General features: G+C 36.2%; 3 protein-coding genes across 3 annotated transcripts; all 3 read left to right on the top strand.

Moving 5' to 3' along the window:
* The first annotated feature begins 13,977 nt into the window (after positions 1–13,977).
* On the top strand, positions 13,978–17,769 carry LOC146146626 (uncharacterized). Its single transcript, XM_083386704.1, has one exon. The coding sequence runs from the start codon at positions 14,094–14,096 to the stop codon at positions 16,734–16,736; it is 2,643 nt and encodes an 880-aa protein (XP_083242830.1). The 5' UTR covers positions 13,978–14,093; the 3' UTR covers positions 16,737–17,769.
* LOC146146625 (uncharacterized) lies at positions 17,767–21,754 on the top strand. Its single transcript, XM_083386706.1, has one exon. It carries the CDS (start codon positions 18,203–18,205, stop codon positions 20,264–20,266), a length of 2,064 nt encoding a protein of 687 aa, XP_083242832.1. The 5' UTR covers positions 17,767–18,202; the 3' UTR covers positions 20,267–21,754.
* A 5-nt stretch (positions 21,755–21,759) lies between these two features.
* LOC146146624 (interleukin-17 receptor A-like) lies at positions 21,760–24,891 on the top strand. The gene is made up of 2 exons (XM_083386705.1): positions 21,760–24,008; positions 24,317–24,891. Exons 1-2 carry the CDS (start codon positions 21,776–21,778, stop codon positions 24,322–24,324), a joined length of 2,241 nt encoding a protein of 746 aa, XP_083242831.1. The 5' UTR covers positions 21,760–21,775; the 3' UTR covers positions 24,325–24,891.
* Positions 24,892–25,684: the final 793 nt, after the last annotated feature.

Raw genomic sequence — 25,684 nt, 5'->3', positions numbered from 1 at the left:
GGCCTTGTGCTCCGAAAACATGTTGCGTTTGTAGCTACTGCTTTGTTTAACCGAATTGACCGCACCTGACAGTGTAGGCCTACTTTTGTTTTTGAACCATTGCTAAACCTAATTAAGTAGCCCTGGTTTAGCGCTTTTCACCTAACATATAGTTTTTAGAGTCAAAACATATAGTTTTTAGAGTCAAATTTTGTCCTCCACGGAGAATATTAAGACAAATAATTTCGGCGGATAAACTCCAGTTTAAGTGCATTAAAACGAGTATAAAATATACTTTTGCTGCTCAGGCAATCCCGTAGGTACTTATTGGATTTTAGTTTGCATAATATGTCAGATATTAGCAAAACACATGTTTAGAAGGAATTTATTTTAGTTCAGTGGTTCTTAGATCCCTTGAAACAAGTTTCTCAGACCCGAGTTTGCAAAGCAATGACAAATAGCTTTTGAGCCCACCAAATCCCTTTCTAGCCATTGGATAAATTAAATTCCAGAAATATATGTCACAGCTTTTTGCATATAGGCTACCGGTACTTAAGTTTTTGCATACTTCAAAGTAGAAGCAGCGAAAAAAACAATCAATCCAAGGAAAACGCTTCCGGCCAATTTCTTTGAACACAACGGAAACTTTACTTCTCAGCCGTGCATTAACTCACCCCTGTTGTATGACGTAATACGTCATTGGAGGGGTAGTCAAGTCCCGTGGCCCGAAACACAGCTGGCATTGTGACATCATGGCGCGTGGCCAGTAATTGGTGACGTCACAATTTCGATAAGTGTTTCATACTTAATTTGCAAAGAAACAGAGCCTAAACTGGCAATACAGCAGTGGGCAAGATTATGCAGCTATAACCTTTGAACTGGGTTAGTTATGGACAGGCGAGCGATGATATGACCACAAATGCCCCAATGGGCCCTTTACATTTACCCCATCAATGGGAAATAACCAATATTGGTCTATTTTAGTGAAATTTCCACCCATGGTTTTGTGGCTGTGGCTATTAACTTATTTCCCGACCTAATTTATCACCATAATTTTTTTAGCCAACTGTTGGCTTGTCACAGTCAGTAACTGAAAGAAATCCAAAGCCCATACAGAAGTAGGTATCATTTTGAACGGTTCGAATAACTAATGAATAAAGAGTTATTCGAACCGTTCAAAATGCTTCCTACTTCTGTATGGGCTTTAATATTCTTATTCGACGTCTTACTACAACCTCCAACCATTATGCTCCAATGAATGAAATCCCCTGTTGCAAAAACGATGCTACAAGGGTGTTTAAACATATTTTTACCACCTTTTTGTATGATTTTTCCGACCAATATAATGTATATTGTTATTGCTTGGAAAGGCATTCCAACCATTTTTATACACTGGTTTGCTCCAATTAAACAACAAATTTAGACGAAAGTCTGAAAAAAAGAGATGACCGACTTTCTGTGGCCAGACATCAATCTAGGTTGCGAGTATTTTGACGCAGCGCACGTTTTTCAGGCGTAACGCTCAAGGCGTCATGCCAGCTTGGCAGCAAACGTACGTAGCCCAGCTAGCAGCTCTCATTGGCAATGGCAGTTTATAAGGGCACGTAAACACACAATTTTATGGGCATTATGCACGACAGTATGTATCATATCTGTATAAAAAGAGTGGATAATTGGCTGTTTTTAAAAAACGAAAAACTTTTCCGTTTTTTCTTTTGTTTTGGCGAAGAGTCGAAACCGAACATGACAACAACAAATATCAGTAAACATGTTTTAAAGTGTTGCAAACCAGTTCCAGTTATAAAATTGACGAAAAATAGAAAGCCAATCACCATTCCAAGTCATATCTAGTTAATTTAACTAATTATTGCCATCAAAATAAAATTATTTTAAAAATTGGTATGCTCGTCCAATGCTGAGCAATATTTCGCACCAGAAAACAATCTATAGTTAGAAGGCATTGCGTTTCACGTGCAAACCATTTCGAACAAAAACAATTTTACTATAGAATATTTATTGAATGTAGACATTTAAGGAAAGGCAAGTAAATTGCCTAAAATACCGAAGTCAAGTCAAGTCAATTAAATGTTAAAACACCGATATTTTGCATTCCAAACAGTAAAATGAAATTAAACGAAATATAACACACTAGTCCCAATTGAGCATATTTTCCATAGACCTGTAAAATATGGGTAAACGTTTGCGAAAAGTGGGAAGAATTATAGTAATCGGTCCCAAATGCTCAAAAGCTAGAAAAGGCATATTTCTAACATTCTTTTCAAAGATAGTGAGCCATGCGTAACGGCCCGGTTTGATTTTGTATTGTTCGCTGTGCAGGTTGTGGACGATTGTCCCGTTGAAGCGGAAAATCCAACGAAGCATTCTTTGCGCCGCAACTTAAACTTGTGTCTCCGGTTCAGTGAGAATGCCAGCAACTAGACCGCTACGGATGTTTACTTTTACAAATAAATGACAGCCCAATGGCTGCGATTGCAACCCCTGATAAACTTGGCCGAACCTTTTACGATGCTTGTTATCTTCGATAAAAGTAGGAAGTACAAAATAACGACACTGTATAACAATTGCTCTCACTCTTTTTTAGCAATGCTGGGCCCCAATACATTGCAGCATCGCCACTGTTTTTCGTTCAAGTGTAGCACTAAAATTGGTTAAAAAAATCCTTGTTTCATATTATAGTGCAACTGTATGCAAGCTGGCGAATTACAACCGCTTTTTTTGCCAAATAGTTAAGCAAACTACAAGACTAGTTTTTTTGAAACTTTATACTGCTGCCATTTCCCAAATATCATGTATTTATTAAACAAGTTAACATTTTAACCGGACGTTTACTATTGCCAATACATGATGGCCCAAGGACTGTGGAACCCTTTTTATCCACCGCTGGTACCCATAGCATTGCAGCGTCGCAAAATGGCACTGTTCTGTGAAGTCTAACAACAAGAGAGGGTGGGCAAACCCTCGCTGCCTGTTATTGCGTTTGATTTTTGTGCAATTGTGTGCAAACTGGTTGATTTCAAATTCGTTTTTTCGCTAAATCGTCAAGCAACTACAAGCCTAGTTTTCCGAAGCTGCATACATCTTCTGATATTTCCCACTATGTGTCGTGTTTTTTATTATACATATTGTATTTTATCTACACAAAAACATTTTTGGTTACAATACCTTAAGAAACTCTCAAAGCCAAACAGTTGTTCTCCTTGAAAAGTTTTTTAAACTTACATTTCACGATTTCAGTTGCATATTTGTGCACTACTTTGAACGATATATTCAAATTTTCTATGGTTACTTGTTTTGACGTCCCTTTATGACGTAACTATGTGACGTCATCTCTGACAAGTTTCATGCTCTTCGGTAAGAATTTTTTTTTTGCCTTTCGGTAAAAAAATTATATACTTTTACCCCTGAATTTTGGTGATGTTACTATAAAAAAGACCTTAATAGATTTTATTTCAATAGTCGGCATTTCATATGCCCTTTAAAATTTAAACGTCGGAAGGTCCAACAACATGTTTTAGCTGATGAAAGAATCTCTTATCGTTTTCAAAATTATCCCTTGGGGAGGTATTTACTCACATGTTAAGAACCAGTGGACTTAATGGTTGTTGGATGCTCTTATCTCTAAAACCCTATCCAAACAAGCACACATACACAACCCAAACAACGACGCTGTCAAAATACACACAAGCCGATATGTTTGATTACATAAAGGTTCTTCATATTCTACATTAATCGACGCAGGCCGAACTGTTTTAAACGGCGGGTCTCGTTTTCAGTCTTGGTTGAGTGCATTTTACCACCGCTGAGTCCCAATGCACAGCAGCATCGCAATTGGCAATGAACTGGCGGATTAAAACTGCGTTTTTTCGCCAAATATTCAAGTAACTTTAAGACAAGTTTTTCCAAAGCAACGTACTTTCGCCGTATAAAACTAACTGTCATGCTTTTTAATATATATGTAGGCCTATTTTATTTTTATCTTTACAAACAAACTTGAGTTTAACTACAGCAAAGCTATTAACTTCTTAATTTTATGGTGTGTACCTTTAAAAAACGGTCTGCCCAAATTTTCCTTACTTTCGTTGCTAAACAGCAGAGAACTAGCAATTAGGACTTCTATAAAATAGTACTGGTTCTTACTTTTTTTGTGTGGATACGTAAATTTTCTTAGCGGTTAAAGGCAATCTTGGGGAATGTATCCACATTAAATACCTTGTGGGTAATGACGAATCCGTTTCAAATTTGATGGCCGTATACAATTAGACAGCGGGTTTCCCAAACTAGTTAAATTTGAAAAACAAACTTTTTAAGGAGATTTGTCGATTAAACTGCCACAGTTTTCCTACCTTTTTATAGCTTGGATTTGGAACGGTTTTAAAAACTTAAAACATCAGAGTGTCAAAAACCGGGAGGGAAACAAACCCGAAACGGAACTTTATGAACCAGTTTTGGACTATGTTTTTCCGTTTTTTAATATTTTAATATTTTTAGAGAATATATTTTAAGAAGCCGAACCGGAGCTAAACCGAATATTTTGAAAGAACCCGAACCTGTCAAGAAAGCGATTAACTCTAACATGACGTCACAAGTTGTATTTTGCAGAGATAAGTTATGCCATGTTCGAAATGTTATGAAAAAATTTATATTTTTTAAATGAAACAGATATTTTAATAATAAGCTGCTTGCTTTTTAATACGCCACGAAACTTAGATTAAATATGAGTTAAAATTTAATATATATTCTCTACATTTATTGACCCACAATTTTAAATTTAACGCAACTCCTATTATAACGAACCGGAACTTAATAAACCGGTTTTAAAATAGCAGTGTTCAAACCGGAGCTGAACCGGAACTGTTGATTTGCTCCGAAGGAACCGGAACTGAACCACATTCCGAAAAAATCCTTGAACCCGAACCGAACCTGAACCGGAAAAGTCAAACGGTTCAACCCCTGTCCTAAAACGTCAACCTCTTCCTAAATTGTTTAACCTCTTGGCTTAAAGGGCAAAACCTCACTTACTCGCCTGGTTTTAATGACGAAACGTGATAGTTCTTAAATGGAGTAGTTAGGAGAATTTGGGAGCATGCTTTATTATTAGCTTTCCTGTGGACAACATAGTGTCATGTGGTCATAATTCGTTTGCACTTTTAAAATTTCTACATTTGAATAAGGATTTAAACGATTGGACAATATTTGGTGCATTGTTACGCTTTACTCATGTTTATTTATACGTGTAGTAAAACGTAAAATTGTCCTTCCTTATGAGTGAAATTTCCAAATATGCGGAATTAATCAGGTTGTAATGGTTGATGGCAATAATAATCAAATAAGGTAATATCCTCTAGACCCCAAGAATTCGTAAATGCTTGTAAAATCGTAATTTCTTGCTAAATGTGGATTTTAAAAGACCCGGGGAGCGCGACATTGTTAAATAAAAAACATTGGGTAGAGTTATTTATCACTATGTTAGAATTTATTTCGTGTTTTATTTAAAATGTGCACGATGCTGGGCGATGTGAATGATAGTCATTTACAACCTTGTCTGTTTAAAATTATTTAGTTGAGAGCGCTATGAAACATGCGTTTCACAAGTGAATACAAGTGAATACAAGCCGACCATTAAAGTTGTAATACATATAGTGTTTTTCTAGGGGCAACCTAATCAGCTCGTAGCCGGTAATGTTTAATCGGGTATATTTTTCTAATTTCCGTAATAAAAGCGAATCAAATTTTGAGCTTTTCCATGGCAATGAAGTTTTTTTTTTTTTGCTTTATATATTTGGTTCAGCGTAGTTTATGTTTAAAGTCAAAAAAAGAAAAAATTACGTAGTGGCTCACTTAGTCAAACTGTGCCTCGAAGTCTAAGAAACGCCAAAAAAGCGAACAATTTCGCTGTAAACGTTGTCTACCGAAAGTCCGTTACTATTGTAGCAGCCGACTCAAAAATTCAGCATCGAAACCACTATTACTTCCTTGCATGCGCTCACGACCGGAAGCCAGTCATCCGTAGCGGTTGTAACGCTCGGGTGCTCTTCGCCAGGAATGCACCAAAAAGGTGTGCGCTATAGAAACGGCGTTTCCATGTTTTTTGAGGGTATTTTTAATGCTTTTTTTTGGTCTTAAACCTACGACTCTTTTGCAGTAACTAAACGAGTTTGAAATTTGTAAGCAATAAATAAATATGGAATAACAAATATACTATTGATACTTGGCCTACCTAAACCCATATGCTAACTCTCACCCTAACCCAAATATTGCTAGCAATCAAACCCCCCTGGACGAAAATGTGGTAGGATTCTAGACCAGAGCCCTTTTTTTGTTGTGTAACAAGCGCTGTCCAGCAAAATGTCGAAGTATTTTTAGGCCAAACAACATAGTGCAGTTTTGCCGATAACCTCAGCCTCAGGACATTTTTCGATAAGTCACCATTTTAATATTTGAGCCACTGGAACGTTTTTTCTTTCGTTTTGACAATCAATAAAATAACCGAGTTTTGGAATAAATTGGTAGAATCAAATTTATCAAATTAATATTACTGAAACTTGCTAAAAAAACTGAATCACTAAAAAATCACAAGATACTAATAAGTATAAACCGCCTCAAAAGTTTAAAATAGAAACAAAACACTGAAACTAACATCAAAAAGTGCGTTTGTTTTAGTCAAAAATCGTTCACGTTAAAATGACTTAGAATATCATTTGATTCCGATAAAAGATTGCCAAATGTCTATTCAAAGCACCAATAAAAATGTAATAAATAAATGGGACACTAGTTTATTACTTTTCATGTTTAAATTGATTTTAGGTTTATTTTTGACTTGTGCGAAAATCGTGGTAGTCGATTCCACACTATTTTGGCAAATCGCCTTCAAGTATTGCACAATCTTGTAGAGTGAAAGTGCCGCATTGACAAGTAAAACGTACGTTTTCAACAAGTATTTCGGTCACGAGATAAGAAAATGCTGACTTCGGGATGATTAAGTAATAACATCATTTACGGTTCTTTCGGCTTGTAGAAATTTGCTTTCGAAACTAGGATCGAAATAGTAAAACGATCGAAAAGCAATTACAACGGTACAACGACCGAAGGTTACCCGGCCCTAATCCGAGTTGATGGATTTTGCAGAAGTACATTTAATTGGAGAGCTGGCATCAGTCTTACGCATTCTGTCGGTTTGTAAGAATTTGGAAACGGGCCAATAGCACTCACTCAAAAAGCTTTGTGACAGATTAGGCTGCTTTTTCATTCCAAAATGGGGCTTTCCGTGAATTGCGCAACCGCATAGGTCACATGAGCACCCAAAACATCTTTACTAGGCCAGAGGTCGCGAATTCTTTCTTAGGGCTAAGGTGGCCAATTATTTGACAGACAAGACGGATTGTTTATACCAGGGGTCGGCAACCTTTTCCAAGTCGCGCGCTAAAACCAAACACAACACATTCTCGGCGGGCCGTGATAAATCTCCACTAACAATTTTGTCATAAAAACGTGCTGCTTTTAAGAGCTTTATTGTAATAACTCTTATTCAGGGAATAATTTCAACTTTTTTCCAAGTTTTCATGCTCATGGCACCTGAGGGCTGAGACAATTTACTTAAAACAATTTCATAATTTACTTAGAACAATTCAAAACAAAAAAAAGTTTTTGCATTTACATTTAGGTAAAACAGCAAAATGTTTTGGGATTGGCCTCATTTGCAAGTTTGCGGGCCGTTGGTTGCCGACCACTGGTTTATATAGCTATAGCGTATATTGATGAATATTATCCTTTAAAGTCTTTCGCAATATTACCCTTTGAAACCAAAAGGATAACGATTTGTCAGCCAACAGAGCCTCAATATTTATACAAACGCATACATTTGTTTCACTATCGTAAGGAAAACATCTTTCGTTTCTAGACGAAGGCGCTAATGCTGGTTTGTCCGTAACAACACACAATTTAAACGTTAACGAAATGTTGCCTACATCGAAAACCATTTCGTTGGCCAGGGTCGGCAAGATTTTTCCATTATGACGTCGTAAATTGACTCCATAAAACAAAAAGACTTGTTTTCGGTAGAACAAATATGAAACTGTAATGGCAAAATTGTTTTTTTAGTTACCGATTTTTCTTTGGAAATAAATGTTCTATTTTTCTCATTACACACTAGGCACATATAGTTGGCCTTTATGAACCCCCCAAAACTAGTCCACGTACCACCAAGAGACCCACGGACCCCAAGTTTAAGAACCCCTGGCCTAGACACTGTCAATAAATCGTAAAAAAAAACAAAAGCGAAAGATATGCCAGTCGCTTACCAAGCCAAAGTGGCATAAGAGGTGTGCTAATATTTGTGTACACTTAATATTATGCTGTTTGAGTTTTGCTTCGGTAAATCAATAAACGCAATCTGGTGTCTTTACGGAACGTCATTTAGTTACCTACCATCTCGTCTAAAAAACGTGTTACTGCCTCAAAAACCTTCTCGAGGCACAAATACGAAACTGCACTTAGGCCTATACGAAAATGAAAGTATGCGGAAACGCACATATACGGAAATGGAAGAAAGTCTGGGCCGTAACTACAACTGTTTCACCAAAACAAGACGGTCCCCACATTGCTAGATATTTTGTAAAATTCTGGCTTAAATCTGCGGAAAGCTTTGTAATATGTTCTTAGAATATACACTTATAAATATTTTCGGCATCATTTTCGTTCATCATCTGATTTTGCCTTAGCCCCTTGACAGTCCCCTTTTAAACAAATTTACACATTTTTACTGATTTGAGCATTTTTTTTCCTTATAATTAATTTTGCTCACGGTATATTTGCACTTAAAAACATTCACAAATATCTACAATTTCTGAAACATATAGCGAATACCAGAGACCCTCGACATAAAAAGTTTAAGGGATCATTTTAAATTTGAAAGACATGGCGCATTAGGCACATTAAAGAGCTTTGCATATTTCTCGAAATAAGCCATTTGTATTTTAATTTGAGAAAAATTGCAATGTATATAGTTTAAAAGTTCACACGGCGTAGCACGGTAGAGTATGCATGGTGTCTTTCGGATGAATATATTTCCTTAAAACAGATAATAACGTAATAAAGATGCATAGAAGTTCGCATGGCGCGAATTTTGTTGGTATTTTCATAGTAAAACTTTGCAATTTTTTTTGTTGTGGCGCGGCCGTAGATTTTTTTTTACAGACCGTTGTAGTTTTGGCAGCTGAATCTTTGTCAGCTGAAAGGAATAGGGTTGCGCAATCCACTGCAACCTTACTAGAGGTCGTATGGTTTCGTTGTAGGGCGAAATACCAATGTGAGGAGTTTCGCATACTAGTGGCATTCAGCTTCCTCGTGAAAAAAGCGCTCTAAATTGTTTTTTATGTCGAAGACTTGCATCGATACTCGACATACGGAGATCGAGATTTTCGCGACGACCCTCGAACCCGAAAAACTAATCGATAATCGATCGGTGACCGCTCGTACATTCTCCATCGAAACCCGCCCCTTTTTCTTGTATGCTAATTCGAATCTCGGTCGCCGTCCAAAGACGAATGCTCGCAAAATCGAAACGGCGCAGGCGAAGCGTAGAAGGAAATCTTTTCGAAAGGGGCATTGAAAGTGTGACGTCACTTTATTTTTTAGACAGCGTGATATGACGTCACGCACAAAAAGCACCAACTAGCGCACTGTTATATTTTGATGTTTTGTAACTTTTGTAACTTGTTTTTTATTTTAGTCTTTGTTAAGCATTAATTCGGGTATTACCTTACATAAAAGTCGTACTGGATAAAGTTATTAACCCAAGTTTTATCCCGTAATAAGAAGCCACTAAATTTTGCTCTAACCACAAAAAACCTATTGCGATTTTTCGACATTTGTAACTTGATTGTCGAATTTCGGTTCAAATTTAATTTGAATCATTACCCAATTTGTATTGAAGAAACCCTAAATACGTTGTCTCAGTTCGCGAAAACAAGTCAGACGTCTCTAATGATGATTTGATACTTTGATATAGTTTCGATTTACAAGCTATAGATATGTTCAATATATAAACTGTTGCTACCAGGCATGGTAATATAAATCAAAAACAGCTCCTCTAGTAATTGTAATTGTTAACCAACGTTTCGGCAACCTATTCAAATCGTCTTCGTCAGGGTGAATGACGAAGGCGGCTTGCATAGGTTGCCGAAACGTTGGTTAACAATTACAATTACCAGAGGAGCTGTTTTTGATTTATAGTATCGATATGTTGTTTACCATTCAGTCTCAAGTGACAGATCAAAGACATTTTTCCACTTTCCTGTTCATACAGAAGACGCTGCTTGCCATGTAATGTAAGGATTACATTCGAAAGTCGCGCATCTGGCCAACAGTGCAGTGATGTCACTCGTGTGTAAATATTGCTAACACAGCCCGACATCGCTATCGTGTTTCCGCTTGTTCAAAACTTGATATGAAAGCGGTTTTTCTGTAGATAAAAAGTCGAAAACAAACTGTTCAACGTACTCAGGGCCACAAGACAGATAATCTAAACGTGTGTTTGTTAACCTTTTTAGCGCTCGTACCACCTATCTACAATGGCCAACAGAAGTAAATAAAATTGTAATATTAGGATTTAAACGCAATTTATTTATATCTTACGTCTTGTAAGTTCAACAATATTTACAACACGTCACGAACAATCAGTCAATTTACTAATGACTTTTTGTTGTTGCTTTTCGTAAATTACGCATTCTACACAAATAACTAGCGCATAATCCCACACTGCATGTCGTACCTCCTGCTTTGGTGCTTCACGTACCCCTGGTTAAGAACTCCTGATCTAAACGTTTCTTGTTCTACTTTAACCTACTGACGGCCGTAACTTGCTAGAGAATTAAAAAAACTGTAAATTTGTACAAAAACGTGGGTTTATGAAAGTGGTCTTTGTTTCATGAAGGACGGAATAACTGTATAGCGTGATGATCGCTGGCCTGGTATAACTTTATGTGTCAAGCTTTATTAAGTTAATAATCATATAACCGTAAAACAAAGAAAGTGTTAATAACGATGATGGTATACAAACTGCAGTTCCAGAATATTTTTTTTATTTGGTTGGGGCAAGAATTTTTCTAGGGATGACATCACAAAGTTATGTCACGATTGCGTGAAAAAATTGAAATACGTTCTAATTTTATTAATATTGTTTAACAATAGTTTATCAAGCAGGGCCAGAGGCAGAATTTTGTTTGGGGGACAAAATTGTTTTAGGCATGACATCACATAGTTACGTCATTACGAGACTTAATAAAACAATTAATCCTGAAAACACTTGTTGTTCTCGAGCGACCTCGCGCGAAAATTGCAACTGAATTCAGTCTAATCCCGCGAAAAAGTTTATTGGGCACATAGAAGATAATTGTATATTGCTCGAAATAAGTGCATTTATGGTTGATTTACACTTTTGGCGCTGGTCTAGAATCCTACCACAACGTTGAAATGATTATTAAGCAATGCATAATATGTGGGTTAGGGTGTCGGTTAGTGTTTGGGTGTGGGTAGGTCAAGTAATATTGTTTAACACTATTACTAGACTCACCCAAACCCAAACGCTAACCGGCACCCTAACCCAAATAATGTTCGTTGTGGTAGGATTCTAGACGAGCGCCACACTTTTTTACACGGCACAAGCTTATGAGTTTACAAAGTATTTTTTCCAAGTGGGCCTATATGTAAATACAACCCATATTATGGCTGAATTGATTTCGTTAAAACGGATAGAAGTTCGAAAAAAAAATATTTACACATAGTAGTAAAAAATATAGTTTTGGGTGGCCATGTTTACTGGAAACGCTCTTATAACCAAGCTGATGCTTTCCTTTTGTGCGGGTTTTGAAAGTATTGAGCGGAGCCTGTGAGTTCACTGACGTCTTGTATAACCGGATGTATCAGCCAAGTCAGATTACTTGATTGAAATTCTACTGCAGGGTGTTGCGAACCTCTGACTCGTAGGTCACAAAGCGACCAATTACAGATTTTTCCATTATCGAACAATGACAACCTATTTAAAAATGGACTAACGTTTTGTTAAACCGCAAGCTCACGTAATAAAACGGTTCCCCGTGTTTGTCCCACTATATTAGCCAGAGCCAGCCTTAATAAAATACGCACGTAACCTTTCATTACAGCGCCCTGCTTTATTTTCTTATAAATAAACCGTTAAACACATTTTACTTTCATTTTTACAGAAGTAAATACGAGTGCTTATTTTCTGTTTAAATATGTATACCATAAGGTGGCGAAAGAGCGCTTTTTGTTTTAAATACAATATTTTTACTTCCATTTGTGATAAAGAAAACCCTATCATATATTGCTGTTGTTGCCAACATGGCATTTATTTTCAAGTTATATGTGGTATTTCAACCGATACATTAATTCTCCGTAAAAAAACGCATTCAGCATCATTTTTTTGTCTGTATCTCCTACAGTATCTCCTTTGTTACAATTTAATTTTTTAGCAGTAATTATATTGACTGTAGAAGTCGTACGCTATGTTACTTTTGAAATGTACAGAATCGCTAGAATCACAAGAATCGCTAAAATTAACCGCAAGGATTGCAAGGATTGCTAGAACCATTCACAAAGGCCAAAAACTGTCCCAAAACCTACCCAAACAGTCTCCAACTGTAAGTAAATATGTGATCCTTAGATGTTATTGATTCTTTCGATTCTTGTAATTTATCGTAAGGAACCTAACAATCCATTCGATAGGTCCAAGAGGTCTTTGCCATTCTTGTTGTCCTTGTGGTCCGGTATATTTTAGTATCGGCACTGTTTAATAGTTGCATGCATATGTTAAAGTTTGCCAGCCATTGTATTTGGGGTATTTCCCAACGTAATGACGCAAGTTTCGATTTCCTAGCTTCACAAAAACAGCGAAACTAAATGTTAAGATGAACGAATGGTGATTGTTTAATAATGTATATCTAATTTCGTAAAGCATTGTTTTTGTTTAGCCAATTATATTGTGTTTACTGGGTAGGTAATTATTGTGACGCCAAGTTTTGTGAAAAGACGAAATGCGTTAATGCATTGTTGGGTTTTGAAAAGGATTTTTGGGCGCTGGTCTAGAATCCTACCACAACGCGCATTATTTGGGTTAGGTTGCGGGTTAGCGTTTGGGTTAAGGTGGGTCAAGTCTTATTATTAAATAAAGAATATAATAATACTTGACCCACCCACACCCAAACGCTAACCCGCTACCTAACTCAATTTTGTGCGTTGATTTCATAACTGTGGTAGGATTCTAGACCAGCGCCGATTTTTGGCGCTGGTCTTACTCTTAGTGATCTAGAATCCTGCCACACAATGAATAGTGCAACGTACATTGTTTGGGTTAACGTCGGTTAAGTAGTATTATTTTAGTCCTTCTCCCCTATTTATTTATGCCTCAAAATTTCAAATCGGACAACTAGTATCATTGCTGTAAAAAAAGTGGTAGCATTGTAGACCAGCGTAAAAAATGATTCACAATTTGTTTGTCTATAAGCCTATAGTCTCTTGGTGTGTACGTTGTGGAATAAAAATCCTTTTTTTCGTCATTTTCTAGTTTTATTTAAAAAAAATATGGTATTTCATGTTATATTATTATTTTTTGTCTGCTAAAAATAATAATATTTTTGTTCACATTTTGTCTTCAGAAACATGTAACTAATAGGACCTATATAGCAGAATAGCATTGTTTATTTTTTTTAATGGCAATCTGTCTATCATTGTTGGCTGCAATTCTGCTTCTGCACTTTACCATCGTTGCGTCCAACCAATGTGCCAACAATTGCTCATCAACATCCGTCATAAAAGGTCAAAGTTCACCGATTTCTTGTTCCATTTTCAACAACGTCTCGTCATGTCCCTTGCTCTCCGATACTGGTTCTGTGAGTATGCCATCTTCTGTGACGATAAAACTCATCAAAGGTATGCCACACCCAGCAATAAATATCACCTGGAAACCGGGGCTGGACTTCAGCTTTAATGAATTGCGCTTTTATTTGTTGAATATCTCCAAACAAGGCCCAAAAACTTTGCCATCGGTAACCACTAAAGTGTTTTGTGTGAACAACAAAATGGATTATTTTAATCACAGCAATGTTTTATTTCACTACGCGTGTTACGGCACATCCAGATATACTAGGATAGGCCCTGGGGACATCATTAATGTAACAATCACAAGTTTTCCGCACAGCTTACACAGAGATGCTTCGTCCAGTAGAGCAGTACAATTTCCGAATTGCACAGATAAACTTATGAAGCAGTTCCACACTTGTTTTGAAGTAACAGTTTTGAAAACAGATTGCAATAACCGCACCTTTATCTTTGCGTATAATGTCCCAAGTTCATTGGGAAAAGTGGCAAATTTGTTGGTATCAGGATATGGTCAAGGTTTTGACCAAAAAATGGTTAATTTATTAAATCAGGAGGTTCCACTGTCGAGTGATAAGTATTCTGTTACTGTTCCTGATACTATTCGATTTGATAAAGCAATAAAGATTGAGCTGTACGGTGATTCAGATTTATCGAACAAAGCATTTGCTGATGTAATGTTTGAAAAATGTGACAATTCTCAATTATCACTAATTGTTGGTCTGACATTTGCTGCAGCTGTTTCAATTGTGATATTCCTTTTGGCCTTGTATTTTGTCAAGCGCCGTTTAAAAGGCAAAGAATCCTTAACATCTCATCAGCTTAGGAATGACACACAAAATTCTCAACCAAACGTGATTTACGATGCTCAGAATTACGCCCTGACAGAACCATGCAAGAAACTTTACCTTGCTTTTGTGAACGATCATCCGAAGCACCTGGAGGTTGTTCAAGCATTCGCATCCTTCCTACATCAAGACCTCGGCTTTGAAGTCATGTTTGAACTTTGGCAGCAGGATGACATCTACAAGGACAAAAGTGCTTGGATAGAAAATGCAATAAACTCGCCGGACAAGTCCATCTTTGTTTGGTCGCTGGGTGCAAAGGCAAGATGGGACAAATATTCACACACCGACTGCGAAAAACAGGACTTGTTTACCCCTGTTTTGAAGCAGGTAAAGAAGGACCTGTTTTTGGAAAAAAACACTGGAAAATATTGCTCGGTTTATTTCAACTACTGCTCGGAAGCAGATGTTCCTTTTGTTTTTGGCGAAAAATCAATGTGCAAATTCAGCCTTATGAGTCAACTAAAGGGGTTGTATTGCCACTTGATGGACATTTCCCCTGATCAGCCTGGTAAAGATGTTCTACTTAAAAAAGTTGAACCAAGCAAGTGTTTCAATCCCAATGTAACCAAGTTTGGCGCAACATTGAAAAATCTGATTTCAGAAATGACAGCAATTGTCAAAAAAGAGCCAGACTGGTTTCAGCGTGAAAAAACTCAAACTGTTCTCGAGCATAATGAGGAAATTAAAAATATCCCAAAAAATATGTTTGAAGTTGCTCCCTCACCAGCTATTCAAGAAGAAGAAGATGACCTTGAAAGCAATACAGACTTGAATATTTGCCAAAATCGACAAACCCTATCTCAGATCCCGAACACCATTCAACAGAATCGAGTACATTCCAATTTTAAAGAAGAAAACAGTCAACATTTCCATCAAAATCCTGAAAGAAGCGTTGAAGTTTGGAATGGGGAAGTGCCAAGAAACATGTCTCAAGAAAGAATTCAAACTAGTATTGAGTTAGATGCTTCCCAAAACCAAGAAAACATACCACAGCTGGATAAGATTATTCAACACAATCCAGTTAACAAATGTTATACCCACAATAGTCAAGATATCCAAAAAACATTTCCGCCTAGAACTGTTACTGCAGGTGGGGCGTTTGTGCAAAGCTACACCTCTCTAGGTTCAACAGACGATTTTAACACATTGGACATCAGCACAGATTCAAAACTAACATTAGATGGAGAAATGCCAATCATGAATCATGCCAGAAGTGTGGCAAATACGAGTTCTGAGATGCCGCAATCAACGTTTAATTTGGTTGAAATTAGCGCACTGACAGAAAGTGGTACTAGCCACATGTGTCACACACCTCAAAGTTCAACAGAGGATTTTAACACCTTGGACATTAGCACAGATTCAAAACTAACATTTGATAGAGAAGTTCCAATCAAGAATCACGCAAGGAGTGTGGCAAATACGAGTTCTGAGATGCCGCAATCAACATTTAATTTGGTTGAAATTAGCGCACTGACAGAAAGTGGTACTAGCCACATGTGTCACACACCTCAAAGTTCAACAGAGGATTTTAACACCTTGGACATTAGCACAGATTCAAAACTAACATTTGATAGAGAAGTTCCAATCAAGAATCACGCAAGGAGTGTGGCAAATACGAGTTCCAATATGCCAGAATCAACGTTTGAGTCGGTTGAAATAAGCGCTTTAACAGAGACCCCCGTTTGCCATTCGGAGGACGTTTTGGGTGGGACAAACGATTCTTTCCAGAGTCTTGAGATCAGTCGGTGTTCGGAACAAACAGTGTCAGGTCTTAGCACTGCTTCCACATCTCAGCAACCTAAACCAAAACCAAATCCGCCGAGAATTCCCTGTGAAAATCAAGTAGAACCTTTAAGGCACCAAATGGCTCCACCAGTTCATATAATCGGTCCTAGTGGAGCTGCTAATGCCTTGTTCTGCATGCATAATCCCATTGAGGATGACGCTTCAATTCATGCATCCTCATTTCATTTTAACGATGATGGTGTTTGTATTTGATGTGCTAGTCAGGTTTTTCATTAGTATAGAATATAGCATTATATTTCATTGACAAAAAAAAAACATATTTAACATTAACAAAAAGCATTGTTTGTTTAAAAAGTAGTTAATTTGGCAGTAATTTTATCTTGTATCTTGCCTTACACTTTTTCTAAACTTAACCAAGACTGACTTATCTGTTATGTAAAACAACTGAAAAGTTATATTTATTGAATCTCTCTGCATTAACAGAAATGTCTTATTTTTTATTTGCAATGTTTTTATGAGAATACTTGCCAACATGTCTTTTATATGTAACGTACTTTCTTAGCTTTTAATAGTGTTAAATGTTGCAATGTTTACAGTCAAAACTGTTTTGTAGCACCCTTTATCATAAAAATGGCCATTGTGATGTGTTTTTAATTGTGGCATGATCAAAATATTATTTTGTTAAACGTACACCATGCAGTATGATATCATAAATAAAAGTGTCTTTGCCAATGAGATTTTTAACTTTTGCAATATATGTTACTGAATGCTTTTTGTGTATATGATCAATTTTCTTGAAGTTATTATTTTAAATATTAGTAACTATTTTTGTGTTTTATGCTTATATTATTGACTACTTTGTTTCTACAGTTTGCAATGCTCTTGGATTTTATAAATAATTTGAATATGGCACAGTATAATCAGCGAACAAACTGCTAAATAAACATAATGTCCCGGTGGCATAAATTGCAAAATCAACATGCCTGAAACCAATTAATATATATTTACTATTATAACCATTGTGTTAATCCTGGAACTTGGATATTTTGTATTTGCTTATTTTTTACCGTTTTAGTGATGCTTTTTTGCTATATTTTAAAAATCTTGTTTGTCTAATTGTATTGATTAAACGAAGAAGGGCTATTTGTTTAACTCGCCAAATTCACAATGAATTAATCAATGTGTGGATTTTAACCAATGTTTTTGCCTAAAGGATATTAAGCTTCCTATGCTTTGCTTTTTCACAACTTTTAAAATGTTTTTCTTTTGTTTCCATAGATAATAGGGTTGCTTGCTTAACTATAAAAGTTTTGTTGTGTAAGAATAAAATGTTCCTAAAAGAAAGTTGACAAAAGCTGGAAAATGGCATTCTGCTTCTACATTTGGTGAAAACCGGACAAATTAGAAGAAAAGCTATCTTCGAAAAGCTATCAATTCACTGTGTATCTTGTTTATTTACTTAAAAACTGGGGCTTTATAAAGTTTTCTAACATTGTCTTTACAAACAAACCATATCTTCATGAAGTTGAACTTTTAACAGAAGCTTATGAACTGTGAAGTTTACCCTTAAGCACAAACAGCACTTGAGTATCTATCTGTGCAAATATTTGTACCAGGGCAATTCAAACGCCACATGTTTTTTAATTTGCTCAAGAAACAAGCCAAGCCCTTCAGTTTGCCAAACCTTGTGACCCCTGCTTTTAACTGTCAATCCAACTATGCACCAGGTCAAAGTATACCTTGTCCTACTGTTTATCCTTTGTGCCGGGCATTGTGCATTAAAATGCGATGGTTTTTTGTCAGATTCTTGCAAAGGTAGAGTCTCTAGCAAGGTTCATTACCATATTCAAAATGACCCATGTCCCCACAATAATGCTGATGTTGATGTTCCTAATGTTAAAGTTGGTTACTGTATGCACAAAGAGCAAAAAACAAATGTGTCGAAAATTTCTCTAAGGATCATTTGTATGTTTACGCAAAACAGGCTCTTGGTAAATCAGGTCGGCTTTAAAATCTCCATACGAAAAATTGCCGCCCAATTTCACACAAACATGCCTTCTAAAAATTTTAAGAAGTATTTGTGTTTCAATCAAACAAAGCTAGTATTTAGTAAGAATGTTAAAGACAAGTTTTTGTATTTGTTTGAGAGTTCAAGTGAATTGCAAATCAATCCAGGCGACAAATACAGAATTAATGTCACGAGTCTTCCATCCAAAAGCAGTATGAAAAGAGTTAAGTATTATGTTCCCGATTGCTGGAGAAATGACCTCAAAAACCTTAGCTACTGCATTTCAAAGGCGACGTACAATTCATCACAAGTCACTTATGACTGCCAAACCCGTAGGGTTGGGTTCAGCTATTCAATACCGCTGGAGTGTGGCTTGATTTTTAGTATTTTGTTTTGCCCTTTTAAAAACAAAATTCCTGAGTCTTTTACAGAGTGCTTCAAGGCAGGAAACAAGTCATTTCTTCTGAAAGGGCCTGTAGAAATAACTCTTCCACAAAGTCTTAATTTATCTGGGAATTATACCAGTTTTATACAATGCAAAAATGGCTATTACTCGGACCCTAATTTTTTGATATATGTGAATTTTTGTGCAGCAGAATCAAAATGGTATATTTATGCATCTGTGTGTCTTGTGACAGTGATTTCAGTTTCAGTTTTATGCCGATATATCAGCAAGAAAAGATCTGCCTCCTACTCAACACTGGATATTCCTGAATTAGCAGTTACGGAGACTATTTTCAAACATCCTAAACCAAATGAAAAGTTGCTTTTTATATTTTTGGAGGATTCACCAAAATACATTTTAGGGATGTTTTTCAATTATCTTGTTTTAGAACTACAGTTTAATGTGATTTGTCCTTTTAATGAAGAAAAGGAAATTATTAAAAGCATCCAAACTTGGGCTGAAAAGAGACTTAAAGAAACCGACAAAGTTCTCGTGATTTGGTCGCCAAAAGCAGAATGTCTTTATCAGGAAATACTTCAGGGCAATGTTACTCTTTCTGAAAACTACTGTGATAAAATATTTCAGCAGGTTTTAACTGTGATTTGCCGTGAACCAATCCAGAAAAACAGGTATTATTTTGGTATGTTTGACTACCTCCAACACTGCAATTTTTCCAATCATGCATATCGCTGCTTTAATCTCATGAAAGAATTTGAAGAGCTGTTTTTCTACCTAACCGAAATCAATCAATATAATCTGGCTGAAAAAAAAGAGTTGTATGATTGCTTGAAAACTGAGCATGGTCAAGTCCTTTGCAGGGCTTTAAAAAAAGCATATGCTGACCAGTGCAACAATGAAGTTCATGAATTAAAAGAAAATGCACCAGTTTTACCACCTTCTGAAACATTTGATGATAGAAGTGAAACAAGTTTAACTTGTGTGTCACTTGAGAAGGTTCCGGAAAGAGGTAGTAAAAGAATCAGCTTGTATTCATCAGGACCTGAACCACTTTGCCTGGGTGCTAATCAAAGTCAAAATAATTTAAAAGCTGAAGACTTTTTGGATTTATCTTTGGAATCTCTAAGTGAGCAAAGCGAATATTTTTCACAGAGTGACTTGAATAAACTTTGCGACATAAGTGACGGCGAATCTGTGGCAAATACAGAAGATATAAATTACGATTCCGGATTTAGCAATGATAGTGGTGCAATGAAAGACACAGTGTGTAATTTTCGCACAACCAAGCCTCCATTGCCTTGCAATACAATAAAAAAGTACTTAAATGAAAGATATATATCCATGACCAATGAGTCTGAAACTGTGTTATAAAAAATTGGAAGTGAATCTTTATATGTTAAATAAAAATCTTGAACTGATGTATAACAGTTAGCATCTTGTTTTTAGTAAAAAATATGTTTTTTATGTAATTTGGTCATTAAAAAGTCTCATTTCATTATATATTTTTACTATTTAAAAAAACGGTCTTAAGTATAAACCTGTCGCAAGTCAAAAACGAAACAAAGCCATATGATTGTAAAAAATAAGAGACAAGTTCAACTGTTTAAAACATTAGAATATAGAGTAGGTGTGGTTACACACTTGTTTATATTCTCCTAATGCCCTCTTTTGGTCTGCCAAACCCTTGGAATTTCCAACACAATGGAACAAAGTGTTCCTTGTAATTTGAAACCAATGCACCCACGTAAAAATAATATCCTGTTGTTTCTCATTTTGGCCACGATTTGCATCTATACAATGACGGTGGTGTGTTTCTTTATACCACTAATGTTTGCAGTGTTATTAGTCAAGAGGTTCCAAATGCTTATTTATTTAATTATGTATATACATAGTACAATAATGCCAGGTGCTAACCATAAGACAGCCCAGTAGCCCTAATAACTTGTATTGTGATTTTCTTTCTGCGCAAAGTTACAAAAAAGTCTGGTTAATTAAACATTACCAGAGTTTTTTTGATTTAATGTAGTTCAAACATGCCCCCATATTTCCTCGCTGTGTTTTTATTGCGCTATTGTGTTGTTTACCAAGCATTAACTGTTGGACTTGTTGCTGAAGCCATGTTGTTAGGTGCTAAGATGTTTTTTGGAGCGTGAATGCCTATTACTATAAACTTATGTAGAGCACCAACTCAGGTATTAGAGTACTGAATTATTACATTTTAATTATTTCAATATAAAGCTCTTACTTTAAAATTACTATGTATGCATATCTTGTTACATAACCAGTCGAGTGTATTTATACTACCTGCCCTTTCTTCCATTTTATGTTCCACTGTTAATTATTATTTGCAATTGTTTTAGCACTTGCTTTGTTTTTGTGTACATGTTTATCTTCATAAGTTCTTTAACGTTTCTCTACCTAACTTTGTGCGCAATCTAGTAAACAATTCTGTATGCTGCTTGCATTTCTTTCTTTTCGTGTTCTAATGTTGATGTTTCTAAGTATTTCTGCACTTTAGCTATAAAGCTGTAAAACTGTATGTAAGTGTGTTTTGACTATAGATGTTTTTAACAATTGTGTTTTTTTTACGATTTATAACTATAATGAAAAAACGCACTTTTAATTGTAAATATCATTTTTAATCAGTATTTACCCAGCATGTACATTTAAAGTTAAATTGAAGTGAACATTTTGGCTCAGCAAATGTACCAATTGTTTAAATGGCATGTCTATTGTTTTTCTTATTTCAGTTAGCTTGTTGATGGGCTGCATTGTACATTGTTGGAAACTTGTTTGTGCCTTTAATGCAAATAATCATATAACAGTTTAATTTTTTTATAATGCTTTCTTCTGTTTTAGGCTTAGGCAAAGCCAGCCGAAATGAATTTTGCTTTAATTGTGGTATTGTTGGGGCTTCTCATTCAAGGAAGTGCATTAGAACAATGCTCCAACAATTGTTCCACATTTTCACGAGGACACGATAAAGAGAAGGGTACAAGAAACTTTATTCCGTGCAAAATACAGGAACAATGTAAAGGAACAGGACCAAACCCTTCAAAACCTAAACAAGATCTGTTCGAGCGCAAAACCGAATGGTATCTTTACTGGGATGAGGACAACAGCTCACAACATGTGGCTTTAAACTTCTCATGGGGCCCAACCCACGACGGGACAGTAAAGTTCACTAAAGGTTACCACATCACAATCGTAAATTCCGAGAAACTTGAGCTGCCCAATCATACCATCAATTACTGCATTGGCACCGAGATGGATTTCTACAAACACATTTTCGCCAAGTTTTTTTACGACTGCTTCGGCCGCAGTACCGAGACAATCGTTGAACCAGGTGATAAATATGAAGTTCAAATTTCAGGTCTACCTCTTCCCGATTATGATCTTGACGATAGTTTCCTTGCCTTTAGTATTGCTGTCCCGGATTGTAAAGACAGAAGAATGGCCAACGTTACAAAGTGCAGGTTAATGCAACAATTTTGGACAAATACAACATCAGTGTTGTGTCATAATCACACGGTGGTCTTTCAGTACAGCGTGCCGTTAGCTTTCGGAAATGCAACCGTGCTACTCTGTGGTCTCAAAAACAACAAGACACACTTCTGTGACCAGGTTTTTTTAAAAGAAAACTTGTCGCCCAAAGATACGCTTTACATTCAGCTTCCTGACTTGAACAGGAATTACTCGATTTCTGCTTGGGGTTCCAATCGCAATGGAATCAGGGTGTCCAAAGTTATTACGCTTAGCCAATGTAAATCTACAATTTCCATGGAAGCCCTAATATGTGTGCTGGTCATTTTTGGGGTTCTCATTTTCACCAGCGCTTGTTTCATGGTCTACTTTTACAAACGGGGCCGATTTAAAACTTTCTGTCAAGTTGAGCAAGGTAGAAACAGACCGATTGAAAGAACTCAGCAGGACGAACAGCCAGAAGTGCCAGAAAAACCGGAATCCCTTTATCTGCTTTATGCCCCAGACTGCGAAGACCACACTAATGTGGTTTTAAAGTTTGCCAACGTTTTACAAAACGATCTTGGATTCCGGGTCATATTCCACCTTTGGAATGAGACAGAGGTCGTTAAAGGTCACGTCTGCTGGATGGAAAAGGCTTTGAAGGAAGCCGATAAGCTTGTTATTGTTTGGTCGCCAAAAGCTAAAGAACTGAACGAAAATTGCAAAGAGACCGAAACAAACGACATTGATATGTTTCTTCCTGCTTTTAAGCAAGTGGCCAATGCCATATTTATCCAAAACCACATTGAAAAATATGTTTTTGTTAAGTTTTCGTACCATGACGTAAAAAGGGTGGATATTTTAAAAGACGAATGGAACTATCGGCTGTACAATCTGTTGGACGACATGGAAATGCTTTACTTTCGTTTACGGGAGGAGGAGAAGTACCAGCCGGGTAAAGTCTTACATTACAATACAGTTAAACCAGACCAACTAGTTTTAACCGAGGCTGGCAAGGCTTTAAAGGAAGCGGTTCAACAATACAATCCCAAAAGAAAAACCAGCCCAAACAAGTGGAAGTTCGGAGGTAATGACTTCAAGCGACGTCACATCGACATTGCAACGCTTGAACCGGTTGTGGATGTCGAGGAACAAAATACTGGACCTGGATCATTTTCCCAGCGTCAGATCGACATTCAACCCATAAATATAAATACATCGTCAGAGCAACATACAGAGTCCATGGTTTCTCCTTTGTTAAGTGGATATTCACCTAACAGCCCACCACAAAGTCCAAATGTTGGCGAGCATGCTCATTTCATTCCATTCCCAATCCACCATTATGCCCCTGCTTGTCAAGCATGGGACCACCAAGCTACTAGCTATATTCCAACGGGATTCGAAAACCATAATTCACAGTTTTTAGTTGGAGCTTACAATCAAGTGCCTTTTGAAGTAGACTACTCGCAACATTTAGAACAGAAAACACAATGCTTACAGTTGGATAATGACTTGACACAATTAGACTCTGCATATTGCTCAATGCCGCCATCCGGTGAAATGGGCGCCACAAGCGAGTTAATAAAGTTTCCTCTCGTCCCTTTGGATGAAAACCTAGACGATCCAATGACTGAACTTGTGAAATTCAGTAAGTGGTATATATTTTTGATAGACTTACCCAAGTCATTTTTAATTAGTAAAATTTCTTATCATAATGGCATTTATTACTTTTGCTATTGATAAATTTAGGCTTAGTTTGTCTTTACATCTCAAATCCAAAGTTTGGAACAAATTAAACTTACAGTGTTAAGGGTTGAACAGAAGATGTGTAGCTTGTTTAAGACGGTACCTCTACAGAACAGTCTCAGTAGATTGTTAGTTTATAGAAGTATATAACAGGTGTTTTTTATTTCTTGATTAAAGGGTGTTTTTTTAATTCCAAATTTTAATTTTCAGATTTATAGAATTAACCTGACAAGGTAATGCAACTTTCAAGTTCTCTTCAAAGAAAGCAAGTTTCTATCATTTTGCGGGTTTGGGTGATGTGTCTTATATATTTTCTTTTTTTACTCAATGCTATTGAGACACCTTTCGTTACTTGCTATTAGGTTATATATAATATATATATATTATTAAGGCTACTTTTGTAAAATATAAATAGGAATGTTTACTGATTCATATTTGTGTTTTGAATGGATTGTTGGTGCTTTAAAGTATACATGGTCTTAACATTCCCTAATAAAGTTGGGTAAAGGTCGATTTTATATTGCTACATCCAGTCTAAATGAAATCTACTGTTCTATATTCCATTAAAACAGACACCCTTTAGAAAGAAAGACGTTTGATCACTGAATTGCAATCATCTGTGCTGCACTATTTATATACGAATGTAATGCAAGTTAAGAAAAATGTAATGCAAGTTAAGTTTGATATCCACTGTATTCCTTTTCAATGTACTTCTTCAATATTGTGGGTTGTATACCGTACTATGCATTGACTAAGTTACTGACACTTGCTTTGTAGTTTTTGTACATTACAGCCTATTTTATATGCATTGAGCATTTGAAACTTTGGCTTGTCCACAGGTACTGAAATAGTTTTAAAGATGTTTACTGTTCAAAGTTCCACACAAAATGTTTTTACTATATGAATGTCCTTTAATCTGCAAAAAATAATTGCAGGGGTTCTCAAACTTTTAGCTGCATACCCTTTAACTTATCTACATGTATGGCGTACTCCTTAAAATAAATAAATCAATAAGGCAAACACATGTTTATAGGGTTAGAAGCCATAATTTGGTTTATTTACAAACTAAGTATAAACTTAATATAAATTGCCAAAATAATTTTTCTGCACATTTGTGCATCAGTGCTGACTTTTATCAAATTATCTTGGCTTACATAGTTAATCAGTATGATAGTGGATAATGGAAACTTGTTACAGTTACTGTAGTTTTGGTCGTGGACGTAGAAAAGTAATCTAAACGCTCATTTGATCAAACCATGAGTACTTCCAAGGGCAAGCAAATATTATGAAAACAAAATGTTGGTTATAGTAAAAATATTTAGTAGTTTGCTACTCATATAATCATTCTGAAGTCTTGCAATAAAATATCAGCATGTGCAGCATGCTCGTTTTAGCCGAAACGCTACAGTTAGTAAGCTTGTAACTAAAACGTTAGCAACGATTTATTTATTTCTCTAAATTACTGCTTTGTAAAATTGCAAGTAAATCAAACTTTATTCCCCAAAATTTATCTTGCTTGGGGTATGCATATGTCGGTTTGAGAACCCCTGATTTATTGTAAGTCTTGTATATATTTAT

Source organism: Ascidiella aspersa, chromosome 4, assembly GCF_963924565.1.
Source record: "Ascidiella aspersa chromosome 4, kaAscAspe10.2, whole genome shotgun sequence".
Classification (NCBI taxonomy): domain Eukaryota; kingdom Metazoa; phylum Chordata; class Ascidiacea; order Phlebobranchia; family Ascidiidae; genus Ascidiella; species Ascidiella aspersa.
The sequence above is the reverse complement of the archived record's forward strand: the minus strand, read 5'-3'. Positions and strand labels throughout refer to the sequence as shown.

Bases quoted from the DNA above. Each gene is read 5' to 3' on its own strand.
- LOC146146624 (XM_083386705.1), top strand. From the start codon at position 21,776: ATGAATTTTGCTTTAATTGTGGTATTGTTGGGGCTTCTCATTCAAGGA.
- LOC146146626 (XM_083386704.1), top strand. From the start codon at position 14,094: ATGGATTATTTTAATCACAGCAATGTTTTATTTCACTACGCGTGTTAC.
- LOC146146625 (XM_083386706.1), top strand. From the start codon at position 18,203: ATGCACCAGGTCAAAGTATACCTTGTCCTACTGTTTATCCTTTGTGCC.